The sequence below is a fragment of the Alligator mississippiensis genome, chromosome 1 (assembly GCF_030867095.1).
Source record: "Alligator mississippiensis isolate rAllMis1 chromosome 1, rAllMis1, whole genome shotgun sequence".
Taxonomy (NCBI): domain Eukaryota; kingdom Metazoa; phylum Chordata; order Crocodylia; family Alligatoridae; genus Alligator; species Alligator mississippiensis.
In genome coordinates, this window is record NC_081824.1 from 152,319,089 (window position 1) to 152,340,237 (window position 21,149).

The 21,149-nt window shown below is 45.6% G+C and overlaps 1 protein-coding gene and 1 long non-coding RNA gene across 5 annotated transcripts in view; one reads left to right on the forward strand and one right to left on the reverse strand.

The window, feature by feature from the left end:
* Nucleotides 1-8,554, forward strand: part of SLC35F3 (solute carrier family 35 member F3) — a 346,640-nt gene extending 338,086 nt beyond the window's left edge. For 2 of the 3 annotated variants that reach the window (XM_006257916.3, XM_019479846.2), the window contains 3 exons: nucleotides 2,664-2,856; nucleotides 4,515-4,604; nucleotides 6,726-8,554. In XM_006257916.3, the coding sequence (XP_006257978.1) occupies nucleotides 2,664-2,856; nucleotides 4,515-4,604; nucleotides 6,726-6,970 (528 nt within the window). In that variant the 3' untranslated portion in view covers nucleotides 6,971-8,554. The remainder of the gene's footprint in view (nucleotides 1-2,663; nucleotides 2,857-4,514; nucleotides 4,605-6,725) is intronic. The other variant, XM_019479847.2, reaches the window with a different exon arrangement.
* LOC109281233 (uncharacterized) overlaps nucleotides 1-21,149 on the reverse strand; it is a 133,699-nt gene that overhangs the window by 99,822 nt on the left and 12,728 nt on the right. Inside the window, exon 1 of one of the 2 annotated variants that reach the window (XR_002087818.2) lies at nucleotides 7,068-7,156. This is a non-coding gene — a long non-coding RNA (uncharacterized LOC109281233). Of the gene's footprint in view, nucleotides 1-7,067; nucleotides 7,163-21,149 lie in introns of those variants that run through there. The other variant, XR_002087817.2, reaches the window with a different exon arrangement.

Here is a 21,149-nt window from a genome sequence, read left to right on the forward strand (position 1 = left end):
CTGTTTCTCCTGTGTCTTCCTTTCTGCAATAAGGTGGGCAAAGTCCTTCTGTGAAGCACAAAGGAATGACGGTCCCCAGTATCCCTCAGGACAAGTCTCTTAATTTCTCTAGGGACAACAGGAACAGTTTCCTGGCTCTCCATTAAGGGAAGTGCACTAAAATAGTACTGGCATGCACTGAAAAGCATTTTCATCATCTTAAAGATAACAAGCTGCTTTCTGCTCCAAATACCCCATGCTTGTGCCAGGTTAATTCAAAATAAGATTTTGAAGCTTCACTCATCCCACTGAGCCTCATGCTATAAAAACGCATCCCTTTATTGAGTTCTAGCTACCAGCATTCAGGACAGGGAATCCTGGACCAAAGTTGTTTCTGATACAACATATAGATTCAGAGAGACTACTGAAGTTGACACAGTCACTCTGGATTTATGTAGGTAAAACAGAGTAGGCTTTGGTTCAGCTGTAACGGCATTAGTGGGTTTTAAAAAATAATAATTTTTGCCTCATCTATCTTTTTCCTCACTAACCAAAATCATGCCAGAAGAGCAAAAAACAAATACCTAACTCTCTTGGTCTCCTTTAAAACATACTGTAGGAATTCTAAGGGAAAGGGGGACTAGGTAGTTTAGGAGACTGATCATTAGGATATCAAGCCTTTCAGTGGCAATAGGATTTAATGCTAGTTTGCATACAACTCAGATGAGGAAAGGTGGTTACGATGCTGTGGGGGTCTTTCTCCACTGAGTTCCTAGCAGAGGAGAAAATTCACAGCACAAAAACCACCCTCATAATTCAGGGTAATAAGTATTTTCACTGCAGGCAGCTGAAAGCACAGAAGATTAGGGTGGAAGGGGTGTTGCAGCTGAACTTCCCTCCCATCCTTCATGATACTGATGCTAAGTCAGGGTGGAAGTATGCAACTATGCAGGCGAACTAGCAGGCTAGTTGGAGAGGGAAGTATAAAAATAACAGCACCCCTGGGATATAATAATAATCCAAGTATAAAATATCACCACCTCTTTCTCCAGATCAAGACTACTGCTCTATTTGTTTCATCACATTTATAGAGCTCCCAAAGGGGTACAAGACATTTTATACATACATAATTCCTAAACAGCAAATGCTGCTAAATTAGAATTAAGACTGTGAGTTCATTTTAGGGAAAAGCTAGGGAATGAAGAGTTTTGGTTAGCCTTATGAGAAACCCAGACCTCTGATGCAAGCTCAGAGCCTGGAGAAGCAACGAACGAACTTCCCAGGGGAGGTCACACACATTTGTTCCCCCTCCCTTCCACCCCAATTCTTTTAATTTTAATTTGTATACATGAGTATGTATATGCATGCAAATGTGTGTGTTCACACCCACATTTTATAAAGAGCACTAAGAAAAATAGAATGAAGAGCCTGCATTGGAGAAGCCACCATTCCTTCTAGAAAGTTCTTTCTTCCTGTTAACAAGATAAAGGCTAAGTACAGAGAGTCAAAATGTCTGAGGCTGAATTGATTCAGTTTTTGCAGGTTAGTCTAAGCTGCAAAGAATGAACCACTAAGCAAGTGAACAGGCATTCATTTTTGATTCAGGAAATGCAGCCACGTCTGTAGTGGCTCAAGCCAGAAGCCGTGGGGCACTAGAGTACAGCTGTCTGGCACCTAGCCAGTATGGGCTGTGTGTTCACTTCCTCTTCCTGCTGCCCCTGAGGTCTCTGGGATTTGCAGTCCAGACTCACAGCCAGTGTTGTCCCTGGGTCGGCGGGGGGGCAAATCGGGCTCCATGCTTTGGGGGGCCCTGCAGAGCCGGGTGGAGTGGTCATGGTGACTCCACGCTGCCACCAGCTTCATGTCCAGCCACTCCCCCCCCCCCGCCGAATCCAGCACATCCGGCACTTGGCACACCCCCCCCGCTGCCGCCAATCTGCCACCGGCTTCCTTGCATCCCGGGCCCCGCACCCTGCTCAGGCTCTCTACTCACAGCAGCAGGACTCTGCAGGGTTGCTCATCACTTCCTCTTCCTGCTTCCAGCTGCCTCTGAGATTTGTAGTCCACAGTCACAGCCAGCTCTAAGTAAGCCAGCAGGGCAGGGCAGCTCTGTACTTGGGAGAAGGTGAGTTTAACCCACCTTCCTGGCCCCAGACCCCAGCAGGGGTTTGCCAGTGAGCCAGCCAGTGAGGCCAGTGAGCTAGTCCTCACTGCTCCAGCTAGGGAACGGAGGGGTAAGGCCAGCCCTGCTCTCTGGAGCAGACAGCACAGCCCAGCCCAGGGATGCAAAATGCCGGGATGCTGGGGGACTGTGATTTAACTTGAACCAGAAGGGGTCTTGGATAGAAGTTCCATAAACTGGTTTGACACAAATCAGTTAAATCTGATACTACATTGAATCAGGTTTATCTTAAACCAGTTTCAGCCATTTTGAAACTGGTTTATGTGTACTGAACTCCTGTTCTGTTACAGGTTTAAACCAGTTTCTTATGACTTAAACCGGTTTATGTGTCACTTCTGTCCCTAGCCAAAAAGTGTTAAGCCTCCGCCAAATACATAGTTTATACTGTATTAGCAACAGGCACTCTCCTTCCATTAGTACATAGCTGGAACTAAACAGGGTCATCTCACCAGGTGTGTTTTGAAGTGAGATAAAGCAAAATCCATTTATTTTTCTTTTGCAGGTTCTGTTCAAACTTCTCCTGGGAAGCGCTAAATTTGGAGAAGCCGCCTTATTCTTGTCTGTATTGGGTATCTTCAATGTCCTTTTCGTCACTTGTATTCCTGTCATTCTTTACTTTACCAAAGTGGAATACTGGAGCAGTTTTGATGTCATTCCTTGGGGAAACCTTTGTGGATTTTCAATTCTCTTATTGAGTAAGTAAATGTCATCAGTTCATACCCCTCAGTGATATTGGAGAGTGCTAGGCTGCCACTGGAAGTCCAATTTTTCTGAAATGCTGTTACTTCTGTACAATACAAAAGCTTAGCTTAAGAAGTCATCCAGGGGCCTCTTTCATGTGCACAAACATAGAGCCTACCCCTGTGATTAGTGCTGTCACACAGATTCCCAGTAGTGGCCGTAGAGATCACATTAATAAGCAGCACAATCAGGAGAAAGTATTACTGGAGTGAAGCCACAAAGTTCAGTGTAATTCACATTCACAAACTCCACTGCATGAGTTCAAGTGAAAAAAGCCCGTGCTCTAATGGAATATGCTTATGGTGGAAGGGGATAGCACAGCGGGCTTGCGAGGCCTGCCTAACATACCAGACTTAGGCTGTTCAGGCAGGGCATCACCCGAGCAGCAGTTAAGTCAGGCTGACTCTTTCCATTGACATCAATGGTGTCTGTTCCCTAACTGAACAGGAAATGCCAGAAAAACACCAATGTATTGCAATACTGCTGGTGATTCAGTAGGTGGCACTCTTCACTTTAGTAAATACTGTACTTTCATACTGAAAGAACAGGATATAAAAAGCTGACCTTGACTATCTGCAATCATTAAATGTACTCTTTGCAAGATTATCAGAGTTAATTTTGGTGCCATGGCCAACTGCTAATGTGGTTAACTGCACCTTGCCTCCTAGAATGTCACTTTCAGTTTCAGCTGGAGAAATATTTCCCTTTTATCATCCTAGATAATAGTGTAGAACTACATGCTTTTTAATAAGCTGTCATGTTCCACTCCAGAAGTGGCTGCATTTTAGTTACAAGTAGTAAATAGGAGTGGTGTCTGAGGAAAGAGTGCAGAGTTTGGCCCACAGTTTGCAAAGTGTTTGGCATGCTGTGGGGTGAAAGAGACGATGTAAATAGTTATTATCAGCAGAACAGAATTAGAACACAGACAGTTAGCCAGATTCAACCCCGGCATAGATGTACTGACATCACAGAAGTTAGACCATGGATGAATTTGTCCCGCAAGACCCATTTATTTGTCATAAATTGTATTTATTCTGTGTAGTATTAAAATGAAATGTTGTTTATCAAATGCCTGCCAGTTTGAACACCATCACAGTTAAGATTTACAGTATGGGGAACCATCATCCATAAGTAGTTGTTACGCAAAAATGTCTGGAAACAAGTTTGTTTTGCCCAGGATATCTTTTACTGAGAAATTAAATTTTGAAATAGAAGCACAGAATAGACTTGGGGGGGGCGGGGGGGGGATTGCTAAGGGGATCTAGCTGTGCCCCTTCATATCATCCTGATCTTTCTGGCCCTTATCCTACAATAGTATTCTTGTGAAAATAGTCCCACTGAAATCACTAAGAAGCCCACTGACATAAGTGGGCCCCCACAGTGGGCACAGGGATCTGCCCAGACAGACCATATTGCATGAATGGGACCTTTGTGTCTAGGTAATGTGCAGCAATCCTAATGGGAGTTAGCTGCAGTGTCTGCAGAAACTGCACGAGGGAGAAAACATACCACTAAATATGTCAAAGGAAACATCTTCTTCTACTGCAAAGTAAGTTTGTTTCACAAGAGTTGTGGATCTCAAAATTAAAGGTGGTTTTCTTTCTAATTCCAGCATTCAATATTATATTAAATTTTGGAATTGCTATTACATATCCCACATTGATATCTCTTGGAATCGTACTGAGTGTACCTGTAAATGCAGGTAGGCATTGAACTTCTTTTTTTATTTGAATATGTATCCTTTGTATATTTTTCTGTAGCAAGTATTATATAGTAAATATGAATTTCCAGCAGTGGTCTCTACAGAAGCTCGATTACTGAAAAATCAACTTGATTTGAAGTCACTCATCCTTGACATCAGATGAAAACGGTTAACTCAAATATGCTGCTTAATGATTTTGAATGTTTTCTTCACCAGATCAAAGGAGTGCATCTAATGTCAAACCTGCTTGGATTAATTAAATTACTTACAATAAAACTGTAAGAAATCATCCTGGGAGATATTTAATATAAATAGTCCAGTCCTTACTTGCCTCAACAAGTAAAATATCATTTATGATTAATGTTGTTCTCAACCTTTGTAGGGAGCATTCACCAGGTAGATCTTGTTCATGGAGACTGACCATTTTTATTCCAGATAGGAATAAACAGCTGTCAGGGATGGTATGAACATGATTGATCCTACCTTGAGGGCAGTTGTATTAGAGGACTTCCTTGGGTCCCTCCAACCCTACTATTCTATGATATTATGAGGGACAAATAGGAAAAGCAGCACGAGCTGGGACCCAGCTGGGGAGTTTACTGGAAGACCTAGTTGGAAAATGGTTCTTCTGTGGAAAATTTCACAAGAAATTACTTTTTTTTCTGGATTTTCAGTAAAATACCAAAATAAAAAACATGTTTCCAAAACTAAAAAATGGTTGTGCTTTCCTCACAGCATGGAATATTTTGAATAAAACAAAATCCCCATGGAAATTTTTTATTTTGAAAAAAAAACCATTTTTCAATTGAAAAACTGACCAGCTCTGCTGATGAGCCTTTGAACCTTCCTAGCAGTAGCCAAAGCAATACCAGCATCTAATGGGAGAACTGTCCGCTGTGGGTGTCTTCTCTCTACAACTGCCTCCTTCCTGGCTTCCCCTTCCTCCAGAAGTTAGAGAAGAAAATAGGCTGAGGTGGACTCTTCTGGTTCTTCCTCCCATCCCTTCTGCTTTCCAGAATCAAAGGGAAATGCAATGTGCCTCTTGCCATTGCCCTCACCTCTCCTGTCTCTTCACAGTGTTGAGCAGTGGGGACCCACCTTTTTGACAGGCATACCACAAATGAGACCTGTACCCTCCCTGAGTGCTGCTCCCATTTTCTTCCTTTACCTGATCTGCTGCTTTACTTTCTGCTCCACACTCCACTCTCCCTGCATGATTTGCTGCTCTGTTTTCTGTTCCCTGCCCTATCTGCCCCTATGCTGCCTCACACAAGGGCAGCCCATGACACTTGTGGCATCTGTACCCCAGGTTGACCAGGCCTGGTGTAGAGGGTGGGTAGGAACAAGGACTGTCCTCCAGCTCCACACCTGTATGCACCCATTCTCTCCCCCATGCTCACATATTTGTGACATGGGCTCTGGGCTTATTGGATGAACACAGCCTTCTCTCAGATATACTTGTCCTTGTCCTTTTCCCACAAAAATTGATGCAAAATCACAACGTAACCTCAATACCCACAAGAGCAGGAACAGCCAGAAATTAAAATCCATCCCCTCCTGTTCAGATATCACAGAATTGCTTGTCTGCCTTGGGCTTTTTTTTTTTGGTGGTCTGTCCACACTTCTTCTGGAACATGCTTAGTCTATGACATGTCCACTCTGAGGACCACTGTCCAAAACATGTAACCTAACTAGCATGACAGCAGCCCTGTGCTCATGCTAATATGTATATCTGAGCCAGGGAATTTAAGAGCGTCACTGGACATGTGCCAAACAGCAGCCATGTCACATTCACATTGCATGGATGGTATCCCTTTCCAGGGCCTAAAGTGAATTTTGACTTTTCCAGGCTTAGGGTACTCTCAGTTCCTGAATGCCCAAGTTATACTAACAAGGAGAGCACTGTACCCCACCAGTCTGCCTCCAGAGGGGTTGTTCTCAAACATTTCATGTGGAATAACCCAATCTTGTGGAGTGAGCAAGGCTCCTCTGCTTTAGCATCCAGCCTTTGCTAAGATCAATGTACTATGTGGTGCAGTGAGCACGTGTGTGTGTGGATGTGTGTGATACTGTCCTAACACTTTGTCCTGTTTAATAATATCAGTTCAATGTTCCATACAGTTGTTGATCACTACACGAGTGAAATTGTCTTCAACAGTGTCCGTGTAATTGCCATCATCATCATCGGCTTGGGCTTCCTCCTGCTGCTTTTACCAGAGGAATGGGATGTCTGGCTAATGAAAATCCTCACTCACCTCAAAGTGCGGAAGAAGGAAGAAATCCCCGAGGGGAATGGAGACATCATTTCAGGACTGCCGAACAAAAGCAGGAGAACCCGCCCCTCCATGTCATCCTTCACCCATTAATGTTATTTTTACTGAATCTCTGTAATTAACATTGTATGCTATGTTTCAAAGATATTTTCTTGCAAAGAAGCACATATGTCCAATATGGTGTACATACCTGTACAGTTTTGATATGATACAGAGACATCAAGTTTTGGCATGTCCAAGTTGCTTGCACTTTTTTCACATCAGACCTTTCACTTAAATGTACCACTAAAAAAAAAAAACAAAAAACAAAGCAAAACAAAAACCTCTCAGCTCTTTTTAAATGAATGTAAAGTATAGGCAGATTATCTTTGCGTATGTTATTTTAAAGATCAATTTTCATGAGAAGCAGGGAAGATGTTTTGAACATTAGATACTGAATGATGCATCGCACACTGTGATTTATGACAAATGCTATGCTACATCCCACATTTATTTTTATTACCAGAGCTGTACTCTAAAAGTTTTCAAAGAACCAAAAGAAAATCTTCTGGGGGGTGGGGGGTGGGAAAGGGAGTGCAGAGGGAGGGCTATATGGTGCATATCAGGGAGTGTATGACAGGGGATACATCACTTCAGATATACCCTGTTCATATGCTGTCCCTGTAAAGCATCCACTCCTGCTGCTGTCAGAGACAGGATACTGGGATAGATGGACCCTTGGTCTGACCCAGTATGGCACTTATGTTCTTAAGTCATTCTGTGGAGCTGTGCTGGAACAAAAACAAGGTAGGAGTGCTAAAAGGCTTGCACTAAAGGATTAGAGGAGAAACAGCCTAGAGCCCAAATTTCCTTATACTGCACATGACTACAATCCACACTGAAGATCATACAAGAGAAATATAGTGCCTTTTACAGAACTCTAGTCTTTATTTGTGTAGTACCAGGTCATGCCACAAGTTACCTGTATAGTCTTACAATGATGGCGCCCAGTCCTGGAGCCCTAGCACTCCCAAAACTCCCACTGAAGTCAACGAGAGTCCCTATGAGCCATCAATTTCAGTGGGAAGTTAGAGAGCTCAGGGACTGCAAATCTGTGCCCTGCAGAACAGATTCTCTTATTGGCTCAGGTTTTACCCCAGTGTGGAGTTATTCTTAATTTACACCAGTTTGAGAAAGAAAAAAGCCAAACTGGGTCTGGAGAGACCCTACTTAAAATGAAAAATGAAGCTAGAGCAACATGGTTTGTGATGTACAGTATGAGAATAATGCAGGCTGAAAAGGCAAGTTGCCAGTTGCTTTTACTCCATAACTGTGAGTATAAACAAAAAGAAATGTCAGATTGTTACATCAAATGTAACGCTTTTTATGACACTTGTAAGCACCAGGATGTTTACTTACGCGATTTTGGTTCGCCATTAAATTTCTATCTGTGATAGATCATGCTCTATGTACAAAATGAGAAAAACCGTTAAGAGTTTACTATTTTTGAAGTTTACATTGTTGCATACAAAATTAAAATGTTATTTTGAACTGTTGCCATAACCCGGTGGTGCCTGCTGTGGCTGAGGCATTCTCTGTCAGATAAGGCTGGCACTCGCATCAGAACTTTCCAGCAAAGCAGCGCCGGAGTCCATTATCTGTTTGGCAAAGCTAATTAATAAAACATTTGAAAATCAACTTAAGTCGGTGACTTCTACTGCCCTAACCCCACTCGGATCTGAATTCCATACATCTGTTGGAAATAGTCTTACAATGGTGAAATAGTTTGCCAAAACAGTGAGGAGACAGAGATGAAAGACAAAAACATGTAAGATCAAGGGATCCTACAAAGAAACCCACCAACACAAGGCTGCTTTAACCCCCGCATTTGGAGCCCCAGTGACTTCAGATGCAAACATATGATCCCTATCCATAAATGCAGTCTCCTGCTGCCACTTGGAGTCCCACTGGAAGCAGTGAGATGCCAGGTGAGAGTAGGGGACCATTGCTTGCTGATCCTTCTACTAGATCACATCTCATAATGCACAGTCATGGACCTAATTGTGACGAAATGCCTCCTGCCCAACTCCTGACCCTCTGCAACAGACCATGGGGGTCTGCAAGGATTATCATGTGGATTCTGCCTTCTGAATTACTACACTATTATCCATGCAGGTCCCTGTGACCTGTAAAAGGCACTCAAATCCAAAGGGATATTCTGGGAAGGAGGCATTCTGCTGTGGGTGCAGCATTAGACAAACTATTTCTTAACCTGTTTTCTGGAGGAAGGGAGCACACGGCTTTCCAACAGGCACGCCCTGTGGCCATAACTATTCCTCTGGGACACTTGCAAACCTGCTTCTTAAGATTCTAAGTGGGACACGTTTTCATCTTTTGACTCGACACAGGTCATTATCATGTTCCATTGTCTTCAGACTCCACCACAGCCTGACAGTCCTATCTGGGGCAGTGTCACAGGGGAGGTCCCTATTACGTGACGCTACTAAATGGCATCCTCTTCAATCTCTAAGTGTCCCAAGAAGAAGTCTGATAGAGTCGGGGAGTAGGGGTGTGCAAAGCGGGCCCTATTCGATTTGGATTCTGTCTGAATCAGGGACAGGGATTCGATTAGTTGATTCAGATCACTGTCCCTGATTCAATTCAGCTGAATCTGAATTCAATTCAGCTGAAGATTTGATGCTGATTTGGAGAATCAGTGATTCAGACATAGACATAACTTTAAAAGTTCTTTCTACATACCTCGAGGTAGCAGCACAGCTTGTGAACACTGTGATGCTGGGGCGGATGGAGCGTCGTACAGTAGTGCAGGGGGGCCCTCCGTGTGCTCAGTGGCTAACCCGGAAGTGGACCAAAGTACTTCCAGGTCTGCCTGGGAGTGCACAGGGGGGCCACTGTGTCCCCCCGGCCCAGCAATCGGCTGCGGGAGAACTCCAGGTGCTCCCCCATACCCAGGGGGCACCAGTCGCTGAGCCAGCGGGGAGGCCCAGTGCATTTCCCAGCGGACCCGGATGTGGACTGGAACTGTTTCTGGTCCACTTCTGGGTCTGCTGCTGAGCACACTGGGGAGCTCCCCACACTCCTGTGGGATGCTCCGTGTGCCCCACCATCGCAGCGTTCACAAGCTGTCCGGTACTTAGAGGAATGTAGAAAAAACATTTAAAGCTGTGTCTATGTCCAAATTGCCAAATCTTTCCAAATCGATTCGGAGAAATTAAAGGGTCCTCTGATTCAGTTTGGATTCGGAGATTCGGCCACTGAATCAGGCCAAATCTCTGCTGAATTTAATCAGGGACCAAAGCTTTGCACAGCCCTATCAAAGAGCTCAGAGGATCTGAATAATGCTGAACTATCAACGTATTGTTTCTGCTGATAGATAAGAAATACCCATTCCTTAAATGTCAGCAGGTTTTTAAAAACGCAAAAGAGGATGTGCTGTACGGTACCTCAGTGTGTCAACATCAGTTACACTTCGTGCTTTGTGAAATTTGAATAATGATATTAATGATGATTAGCATTCTAGGCCAGAAGTTGGCAACCTTTCACGTAGGATGCACTGCCATTTGGTGACTCATCCTCCACCTCAGACTTCCAGTCCCCTCTGCAGCACCTCACCCCACTCCTGCAGCCTCTGTTCACCCTCGCCACTGACTGGCTGATTCCTGTGGCGAGCAAGAAATTCAGCAGTAGAGGGGCCTGACACACAGCAGGGAGAACTTGGGGACTGTGGCTCTTGTGCCACCAATCCCCACTTCTTCCACCCCTCCAGCCCCTCACCACTGCAGGCTGAATCCAATTGCTTTGCAGGCTGGATTCAGCCTGCAGGCATTGGTTGCTGACCCCTGGTCTAGACTGGGGAAAAAGAGTTGGGAGGGAACCTTCCCAAGAACTGGCTGAAAAAAACAGAGAGAGTCCTGTGGCTATATACAGTACATTAAATTCACCCTGTCTGGAGACTGGGCAAACTAGGCTTACTAACTTTGAGTAATTCTAAGTTAGAAATAGGTGCATTGGTTGCAGAAAACAAAAAAAACCCAGCTTCATTTGCAGGCAATACACATCCCTGGGATAAACACCTGCTTTGAAGACAGGTACCTGTTCTGCAAAGAGTTCCAGATACTGAGACACTACAGCAGACTTGGGAAACTATCAGCAAAGGAGGATATTTGGGTCCATTTCCCTCCCTGCCAGGACAGCACTCATCCACTCAGACTACAGTGCTAAGCTTCATCTCCCTTGCTCTCCTCCTGGTCCCATAGCTTGTTCCCTCTTGGCTACCTAGCAGGTCAGCTGCATGAGACGTCTCAGAACCATATATGCCCTGTATTTGGGATTTAAGGCACAGAGCTGCGATGGAAGGGGTGTTGAATTCAAATCTCCTGATGCCAAAGCAGGGTCCAAGACCCCCACATCTCCCATTTCCTAAGTACATGCTCTAACCACTGGGAAATTTATGGTGCAGGAGGATCCTCATTCTGCTTGCAGACCTCTAGCTGCCAGGAAAAAAAGACCCTACTAAGACATGCTTGTCCAAGGGAGGTAGGATTGTGAGCAGCTGGCTGTCATAGCACAAGTTAAAATTCCTCACTGGGGGAGTAAATGGGGATCCTACACACCTCCTGTGTAACTGAGGGGCCATCTTCAGAGGTGTCTGAATGCTGCCCATGGAAATGAATGGAGAGAGCTGTGGATGCCTGCAGGACAAACCAGGATTCACCACTGCTGGGGGCAGGGTCTGTGTGTTGTGTAGATTCTAGGGCTGTGCGAAGCTTCGGATGCTGATTCGATTCAGAGGAGATTCGGCCTGATTCAGCAGTTGAATCTCCAAATCCAAATCGAATCAGGAGACCAATAAAAAGGTCTGAATCAATCCAAAGATCTCTAAATAGATTTGGAAAAGATTTCGAAAGCTTCGGAGATTTGGGCAGTTCCCACTCGCCACTGCAGGGAGCTGGACCTGGACTCCATGCCAGTAAGTGGGAGGGGGAGGAGGATTGGAGAAGTGGGGAGGGGACCTTTTTTTTTTTAAAGAGCTATGACACTGGGCCTGGGAGAGTGGGTGGGGGATGGGGGCTCATGGCAGAGCCTCCCGCACAGCGTAGGACAATGGGGGGCAGCAGGGATCGCTGCCCCCACCCCCCTCACCCTCCCTCCCAGCCTGGCAGCAGATGGTGAGTACAGGGCTCTTTTTTTGTTTTTGTTTTTTTTTTTTTAAGGGCTGGGTCACTGCCAGGTGGGGCAGCTATCAATGGGGCTGGGAGAGTGGGCAGGGGATAGGACCTGTTTGATTTAGAGATTCAGCCAATTCAGTGGTGGCCAAATCTCTGAATCAGATTCAGCCGAATCAATTCAGGATGGTGATTCAAATCACCAAATCGAATCACTGTCCCCTGAATCACAGGCACCTGGTGCCTCCCGAGTCTGGAAGGGCACCAGATCACCTACAGTGTACGGGGTGGTCCCCCAGCACCCGATTGCCAAGCCAGCAGCCAAACCGGTGAAACTGGAAGTGCACTTCCAGTAGCACTTCTGGTTTTGCAGATGGTGCTTCCAGAGAGTGCACAGCCAATCTCAGGGGGTGCACGTGCACCTGCATGCACTCCGTATGTGTCGCCAATGCCCCGAATCGGCCAAATCCAAATCCAAGGCAAATACTAGCTGCTTCACACAGGCCTAGTAGATGCATTCACTGAAAGCAGAGGAGAACTAGAGATGCAAATCAAGTTCCCTTTATTCATCTAAATGGCAGCTTTTTAGCCACACATATGGTGTTTTAGTCACAAGCAAAAGTTGCAATTCTACTAGCCCTGTAGTATGGACACACAAATATGCATGTGCTGAGCATGTGCAATAAGGGATGCACTGGCCAGGTATATGCATGGCTAGGCACATGTACACTTGAGTGTAAGACTAGGGAAAAAACAAGAAGGACTCTCCTGTTTTAGTCCCAATAACTGAGTGCCTAGGGCAGTGATTCTCAACGAGGGTACTTTGAAATACTTTCAAGTGTGCCATGGGCTCCTAGGTGTGCAAACATGATTCACAAGATAAACCCAGAGATTTCAAATAGGAATTCATAGTGTTATAAACATTCTGCCTTGGTATGGTCTTCCCAGTTCCTTGCAACAAAAGAATTTCACTTCTACCTAGGAGAACTTTTACAATTTTTTCTCCTATGCCTGAAGAAGGGTGTTTGTGCACAAAAGCTTGCAATTAAAGAATATTTTTGGCAAAAATCTAGTTGATCTAATAAAAGATGTCACCTCTACTATGAGTTCTGATTCCTTTTACCTCTAGACCAATATGGCTACAACCTGGATACCTGACCCATGTTAAAAAAAGCATAGGACTCCTTCACCTCCTGGTTATAAAGGACTTCAAATGACTTGTACTTGCTACCATTGGGGTTAGACTTGCTTTCACCAGTGCAAACACCAGTGCAGTCTAACATTGTTTTTGCTGATCAGGCGGATCAGGCAGGTTTCAGTCCCAACTGTTTCAACAGACATTAACATTACCCCACAAAGTAAAGCCCCTGCCACTCCTGGGGCTTCAAGGGCCCTATCCCGTGAGACAACAGCTCCAGATGCTGCCCCCAAAACCAGGGTGCAGCACCTTGAAAGTGCGCCCGAGGCATCTCCTAGACATATGTGCTCTGGCCCAGAACATGGCAACGTGACATGTAACCCAGAATCCCCTTCAAGGGGATTCCTGGGCCACAGGTCTGCAAGCGCAGGGGGAAAGGAACACCTATGGGGGTTTTATGGTGTCACAAAGGCAAATCTGCTGCAGCCTAGAGTCATCTCAGAACACGCTTCTTCTGGAAGTTGTGCCAAGAATTGTGGGGCAGTTACTTGAACAGCACTGCAACTAGAAATAATGCCAGTATGAACCCCAGGGAAAGACAACAGCATTCAAAACCCACAATTACTACTGAAGCAAAAGCCATTCTTGGCTGAACAATAGTTTTGATTCTCCATGGCCAAGGACCCTGACTAGTGACGGTTTAAGACAAAGTCACCTTGCTCAGAATACCTGTACAGAACAAGGGTTAATGTTCAGGTTCACCTATCAAAACCTTGTGATCTGAATGTAAACCTGGGACTAAGGGTTTTCCCAAGAAGCAGAGAAGAAAGAGGAGACTTAAGGACTTCACACTGTGCTCTCTACTAAAGAGAGACATGAGACAGCTGACTCAGGGGACAAGATGTAGGTGTCACGTGTTACCATCCCAGGTAAAAGGAACAGGTTTTTGCATGCATTGTCAATAAACCAGTTACACTAGGAAAACCATGGCACTAACTCCTGGGCCAAGCAGAAAACAGACTTCCAAGACCCCCCAAATTCTGTTACAGCTCAGCCAAGGGGCAAAACAAGACAAAGGTTAACCAGCTGACGTTATTTTCCAGGCCCTGGGTAGGCCAACCTTACAGACTTCAACTTCCTTGCTCAGCCACAAGCAATTAATTTTGAAGGGAGAATGAGTTCCTTCAGAACCACCAAGCTAAAGGGAAAGAGAGTAGATTTCATGCTTTGGAGGGTAAAGTCTCACAGCAATTTTGTAACAACCTGCCCATTACAACAACAACAAAAATCTGGATGAGCCAGAAGTGTAATGCCAAAAACTCACATAAAGAAATGCATGTCTGCAGCCTACAAACGGTCGTCTGGGACAAACACACCCTAGACATGGGAGACAATGGCCTGTGCATATTCTTAGAGCAACATGAGCCTAATGCATCTCAGTCTTCCCCTAGCCTGAAACTGTAACAAGGGAAACATGATAAACATGATCAGTTACTGTCTGGTGCTAAAGGCCTGAAGGGGTGTCCACCAGCAACAAACCAGCACCTCCCCCTCAAAAAATAAGAGCTATATAATCCTTACTCCCAGATAGCTGAAGTATATAGTGATTGGTGCTAGGTACAGATTAAATACAGTCTTGTAGCACAGAGTGCCTACAAGACTTCTAACAAGAACATAAAATAGGATCTTCCTGGCATGTCTCTTATTTTTAATTTTCAGTTTACTGTCAGTTTCTTAGACTAAAAATGATATGGAAAAGATGTACAGGTTCATTCAGGAGGAAAAAACAGTGCTTAACCCCTCAAAAAGTGTTTTATGTCTTCTACCTGTAGTGATGATCAACTGATTCAACACAGACATAAATGACCAAGAAGAACAACAAACTTTAGTCATGGAGCAGTATGCAACTCTACAGACCCTTTCTGGTTCTCACTGGACACATCTACAAATGCTATTAATGTGAAGCAATAAACTCTGCCAGGTTATTGCTCCCAGGCATCATGTATATACGTGCACTCAGGACCACAGGATGTTGAGTGGAGTCAAAGCAGCCCCAGCTGGCAGGGGACCTGGGGGGTCAGCCTGCCAGCCCAGGGCTACTCTGACCCAGCTCAACATGCTGCAGAGGCTGGTTGAGGCACAAGGCTGCTCCAGTGTGGGGCTAGCTGGCAGACAGACTCTGCGCTGAAGTACCCTCATGCCCCTGCTAGCCACATCAGTGTCTACACGTGAGTTGTGATGCACTAAAAACTCCACCGCAGGACAGTACTTGTATTTACAAGTACTAACCTGCAGCAGAGTTTATTAGTTTACTGTGGCTTAATAGGGTCACATGTGTAGACACCGAGGCGTTTACTGCAGAGCTAATTAGTCAGCTTACTAGGTCTTTTTAGAAGTTGAATGAAGTCCTTGATATCTTTTACTAGAACATCAACTGAACCCTTGCATACAGCTATTGTGGTTTACAATTCAAAAGCCACACTCATTACCTTCTGGTCACAAAAAATCCCAATGTATTGAGACATTTTCCACCAGAGAGGATTACTTGCATGCTTTCAAGAATGCTATCATTTTTTTAAACAGTAAACAAATTTGGCCCAAAGATGAACGTGGATTTTTATAACAGACAGGTAAGCATCCTACTATGCTTATATCCACATCCAGAATCACATCAAGCAAAGAAGAGGCTTTGTTTAGATGTCAGAAAAGTACTTATATGTGTAATTGGCCAAATCCACTAGAAAAAAAAAAATCAAAAAGTTTTTTTATTTCATAGGCAGAAACCGGCAAAGGATTGGCAGTTTCAGAAATTTCTTTTGCCAGAAGGATTGTTAGATATATTGCTAGGAGACCTTGCAGCTAAACTCATATGGTCTCTCTCCATAATATCCAGCAGACGGTCAGCCAGGCAAGGCAATGAAAGCTGCAGCCCATGTTCCATGAATCCTGACAAATCCCGATGTTCATGCCTCATTGCAGTTCAGTTTTTGAAGCCTCATGCTGCATTTACAGCAGGCAAGCGTGGCAAAGCCAAAGCAAGGCTTATTCAGTCACACAGCATTGCTTGGCATGTGATTAAGACAGCTACCATGATGCGTAGGGGCCAAGGAGAAGACAGGATTGCAGCACTATGGCCCCTTGAGTGATTAGCCCTTTTGAGCACTAAGGGAATTTAAGAATAAATGACTAATAGATGACCCTGGACAGGCCAATTGGACCCAGAAGCAGCCCTGCACCAGGCGGGCACAGTATATCCTGGGTTGCCCCTTTACTTCAAAAAGTGATCTTCACCTTAAAAAGGTTGGAGACCACTGCTCTAGACGAAGCAAGAAGTGTTGGCAAAGGTGTGGGCAAAGCCAATTCTTATAATTCTCCTCTCCCTCCTCAAACTGGAGTATGCTGTGACCTACCCCCAGAGGCAGCAGGATTTGGCTCCTTCTTTGCATTTAGAAATGATTAACTATAGTTATTGTTCCCAGTGAATCACTTTGGCATTAGACTATTAAGGGCAGGGCTGGCCCACAATTTTTTAGGGCCCCTTGCAAGAGATAGTTTTGGGGCCCCCTGATCCATTGAAAAATCAATATTGCAGTTAATTGTGGTATAAACTCACTGAAATAAAATAGTTGGGGCTGGGCTGTGCACACATGGGCTGCGCTGCAGGGGGCACGGGGTGGGGGCAGCACGTGCCGGGTATGCCTGGGTTCTCCCCCTCCCCGGGGCCAGAGCTGGGGCCAGGGATGGGGGCAAAGCCAGGAACTCCTCCCCCGCTCAGCTGGGAAGGGGGTCCCTGCCTGCATCGAGCCCTTTAAACATGGTGCAGGAGGTGGGGGGTGACTGGGACACGGCCCCTTGGCTGCAGAGCCCACTGCGGCCACAGGATGGGCCGGCCCTGTTCATGGAGCATTGCATGCGAATACAGGACAATCCTGGTGCCCAAGAAGGTGCCTTTCACCAGCTTGGTGCTCTCCTAGCTTTTCATGCTAGGACAGGTGGCACAGCTTAAAAGAAAGTTCCTGGGGCCCCTCAGTCAATCAGAGGTGTGAGGGGCTCTACTACAATAAGCCCGTGAAAATGGTGGCCAGCCCTGTGATCTGCCCGCAAAACCGGCTGCCTGCCTCCTTGATTTGGGTGGGTCTCTACTTATACTTAAGTTCCCTACTAATTTTCACCTTGTGATGTCATTTATACTTGGGCAGAGTAGAAGTAAACCACTTCCTATCTAACACTGTTTTAAGCCCCTTTCACAAGTGTGACTGGCCAGGTAAGATGTGGCAGGTTTATGTTTCCAATAATTGCTATAATACTATTTGTTCAATTTTAGCTCCAAAGATGTTTTTCCAAATTGTTCATAGGTTTCATAGACATTAGGGCTGGAAGGGACCTCGGAAGATCATCGAGTCCAGCCCCCTGCCCAAAGGGCAGGAAGTCAGCTGGGGTCATAGGATCCCAGCAAGATAAGCATCCAGTTTCATCTTGAAGGTGTTCAATGAAGGTGCTTGAACCACCTCCGGTGGCAGGCTGTTCCAGACCTTGGGGGCTCGGACAGTAAAGAAATTCTTCCTTATGTCCAGCCTGAAACGATCTTGAAGTAGTCTGTGACCATTCGACCTCGTCATCCCTTGGGGCGCTCTGGTGAACAAACGTTCCACCAGATACTGGTGGTCACCCCTGATAAACTTGTAGGTGGCCATCAGATCACCCCTGAGCCTGCGCTTTTCCAGGCTAAAGAGCCCCAGGGCTCTCAGCCTGTCATCATAGGGTCTGCTTCCCTGACCTCTGTTCATGCGCGTGGCTCTTCTCTGGACTCTCTCAAGCTTCTCCACATCCTTTTTGAATTGTGGAGCCCAAAACTGGACACAGTACTCCAGCTGCGGCCTCACTAAGGCCGAGTACAGGGGAAGAATGACGTCCTGGGATTTGCTTGAGAAGCATCTATGGATGCAAGCCAGCATTTTAGTCGCTTTACTAGCCGCCGCATCGCATTGCAGGCTCATGTTCATCTTGTGGTCAATGATGACCCCCAAGTCTCTTTCTTCCATAGTGCTAGCCAACATAGCACTGCCGAGCCTATAAGGATGTGTCTCTAGTGGGTTATGGAATAGAGAAAATCCCACACAATTTACTGATTCGTTTTGATGCACTGGCTGGGGGAGTAGTTAACTGATTGCACGATTTCACAATGATTACACACTTAATTTATACAACACAATTTTATTTTAAAACTCTTTGCTACGTATATAACACTGCTTAGCTTTAAGAAACACCACAAACATTAAAAACACAATAATTACATATATCAGAAACAATGCTCCGAATGCACTTCCTTCCCAAACAATACTATAAGAATTAGTGTTACAAAAACTACAACTACAACTAAAAGTTAAATTTGAATCAATACTATTATTTTTCATATTATACTTACAATCCTAGAATTCCAAGAAGACAAATACCAAAATATGGTTTCATTCCTCAGTAGTACGATTTAATGGGTTGGCCTCAGTAGTATGGTTCAATGAAATGGGCTCAGCAATACAATTCAATAGGCTGGCCTCAGCAGTGATAGGACTAAGTCCCCTTCCTTCAGTCCTTTTCAGGTGCTCCGCGGCTTCAGCGTGAACTAAGAGATTCGTGTTCACGGAGAGGGTAGTTTCAGGTGATCAGTCTGAACCGGGCTATACTTGCGATTTTTCCTTCGTTGTTCTACAAGTATAGTCACCTCCAAATTGGGACAGTAAGTTACCGTTTTTATTGAGCGAGCTGCCGTCAGTGGGCTCCTCCTACTCAATATATCACTGCTCCCAAATTTGGGCTCGGATCTTACTCAACAGATTCTTTTACCTTTGTTGAGCATTTTAAATTACCTTTGGGAAACTTCCATATCACTGCAAATGCCCTTTTCTTACCAACCTGGTCAAAAGGCCTCAGGGTTTGATCTCTTGGAATTCAGGATATTTGCTCTCTTTGTAAAAGATTTCTAAAAGATGAAATTTAAATTAAGACTTTAAGCAAAGTCAGGACCTTTTGCACATAGTCCCCAAAACAATGAACTAGATAAGGAGATAAATCTTATCTTCTTCCTGAAACTGGCTAATGGGCAACCTTTACAAACATTCAAACTATTTCATTCAATATGACAGGATGCTGCGGGTTTTTTTTCCCCCAAGGTGGAGAACCTTGCATTTATCAGCATTGAACACCATCAGATTCTCATCCGCCCACTTGCTGAGCCTGTCCAGGGCAGCCTGGATCACCCGCCTGTCTTCTGGTGTGGATGCTTTGCCCCAAAGTTTGGTGTCATCGGCGAACTTGACCAGTCCGCTTCTGACTCCAGCGTCCACATCATTAATGAAGATGTTGAACAGTATGGGTCCAAGGACAGAACCTTGGGGGACCCCACTGGTCACAGGACACCACGATGAGTGACTTCCATCAATTACTACCCTCTGGGTCTGACCCCGGAGCCAATTTTTCAGCCAGTGGCTCGTGGAGGACCCAAGGCGACAACTAGCCAGTTTCTCCAAGAGGTGATAGGTCACCTGGTCGTAGAAGGAAATAAGATTGGTCAAGCAAGACCTACCCGCAACAAACCTGTGCTGGCTATCCTTTAAGATGTTGACGTCGGCCAGTCCATTAAGGATGGCCTCTTTAATAAACTTTTCTAAGATCTTCCCCAGGATAGAAGTCAGGCTGATGGGCCTATAGTTAGCCGGATCCACTTTCCTCCCTTTCTTGAAGATAGGCACCACATTGGCCTTCTTCCAGTCTTCGGGCACTACACCAGAGCGCCAAGAGTTTTCAAAGATCCGTGCTAGAGGCTGGGCTATGATGCTCGCCAGCTCCTTGAGTACCCTGGGGTGAAGATTGTCAGGGCCGGCTGACTTGAAGGTATCCAGCTTCTCAAGATGTTCCTTCACAAAGTCAGCATTAATGGAGGGCAGGGGATCACCCTCACCCGGACTTCCCGGCCCTGTAGCGGGCATGGGTGTCCCATGGGGCTGATGAAAGACTGATGCAAAGTACCTATTTAATAGGTTGGCTTTTTCCTGGGCGTCAGTTGTCAGTTGCCCCATCTGGTTCAGCAGGGGTCCAACGTTGCCCCTGCTTTTCCTCCGGCTCCCCACGTATCTGAAAAAGGACTTTTTATTGTCCTTGATGCTCAAAGCTAGCTGGAGTTCAGTTGCAGCCTTGGCTTTCCTGGTCTGCTCCCTACAGGACCGGACCAGTGCAGAATAATCCTCCTTGGAGGTGACTCCCATCCTCCATCCTTTGTAGGCCTTTCTTTTTAGCCTCAGGAGGTCTGCTAGGTCCCTGGAGAGCCAGGGGGGCTGCTGTGCCCTCTTGCTGCCTTTCCTCCGAGATGGAATAGACTTAGTTTGTGCATTGAGGATCGCTCCCTTGAGGAGCAACCACTCTTCTTGAACTCCCCTCTCCCTGTGGTCACGGTCCCTTAGGGCCTCACTGACAAGCCTCCTGAGCTTGTCAAAGTCGGCTTTCCTGAAGTCAAGGACTTCCGTGTTGCTGACTGACTTGCCAGCTTTTCGGCGGATGGTGAAGGTGATCAGCTCGTGGTCGCTGTCACCCAGCTTCCCATCGATCACTAGGTCGCCGACTAGGTCATCCCCAGTAGCCAGTACCAGGTCGAGCAGCGCTTTGCCTCTCGTTGGCCCATAGACTTCTTGAGTCAGGTAGAGGTCATCCACGCACGAGAGGAAGCTCTGCGACCACTCAGATTTTGCTGAGCGATCCTCCCACGAGATGTCCGGGTAATTGAAGTCACCCATGACAACCATGGTCCTGGAGCATGCGGCATCAGCCAGTTTCCAGGCAAACTCCTGGTCATTATAAAATGAGACAAAGCTCTGTCTCGCACACATAAATCAGGGTTTTGAAAGAGAGCTGCTGATTAGCCAGTAGTTCATTAACACTTTTATGTGAATGCCAATATTCTGGTACAAAGAATATGGCA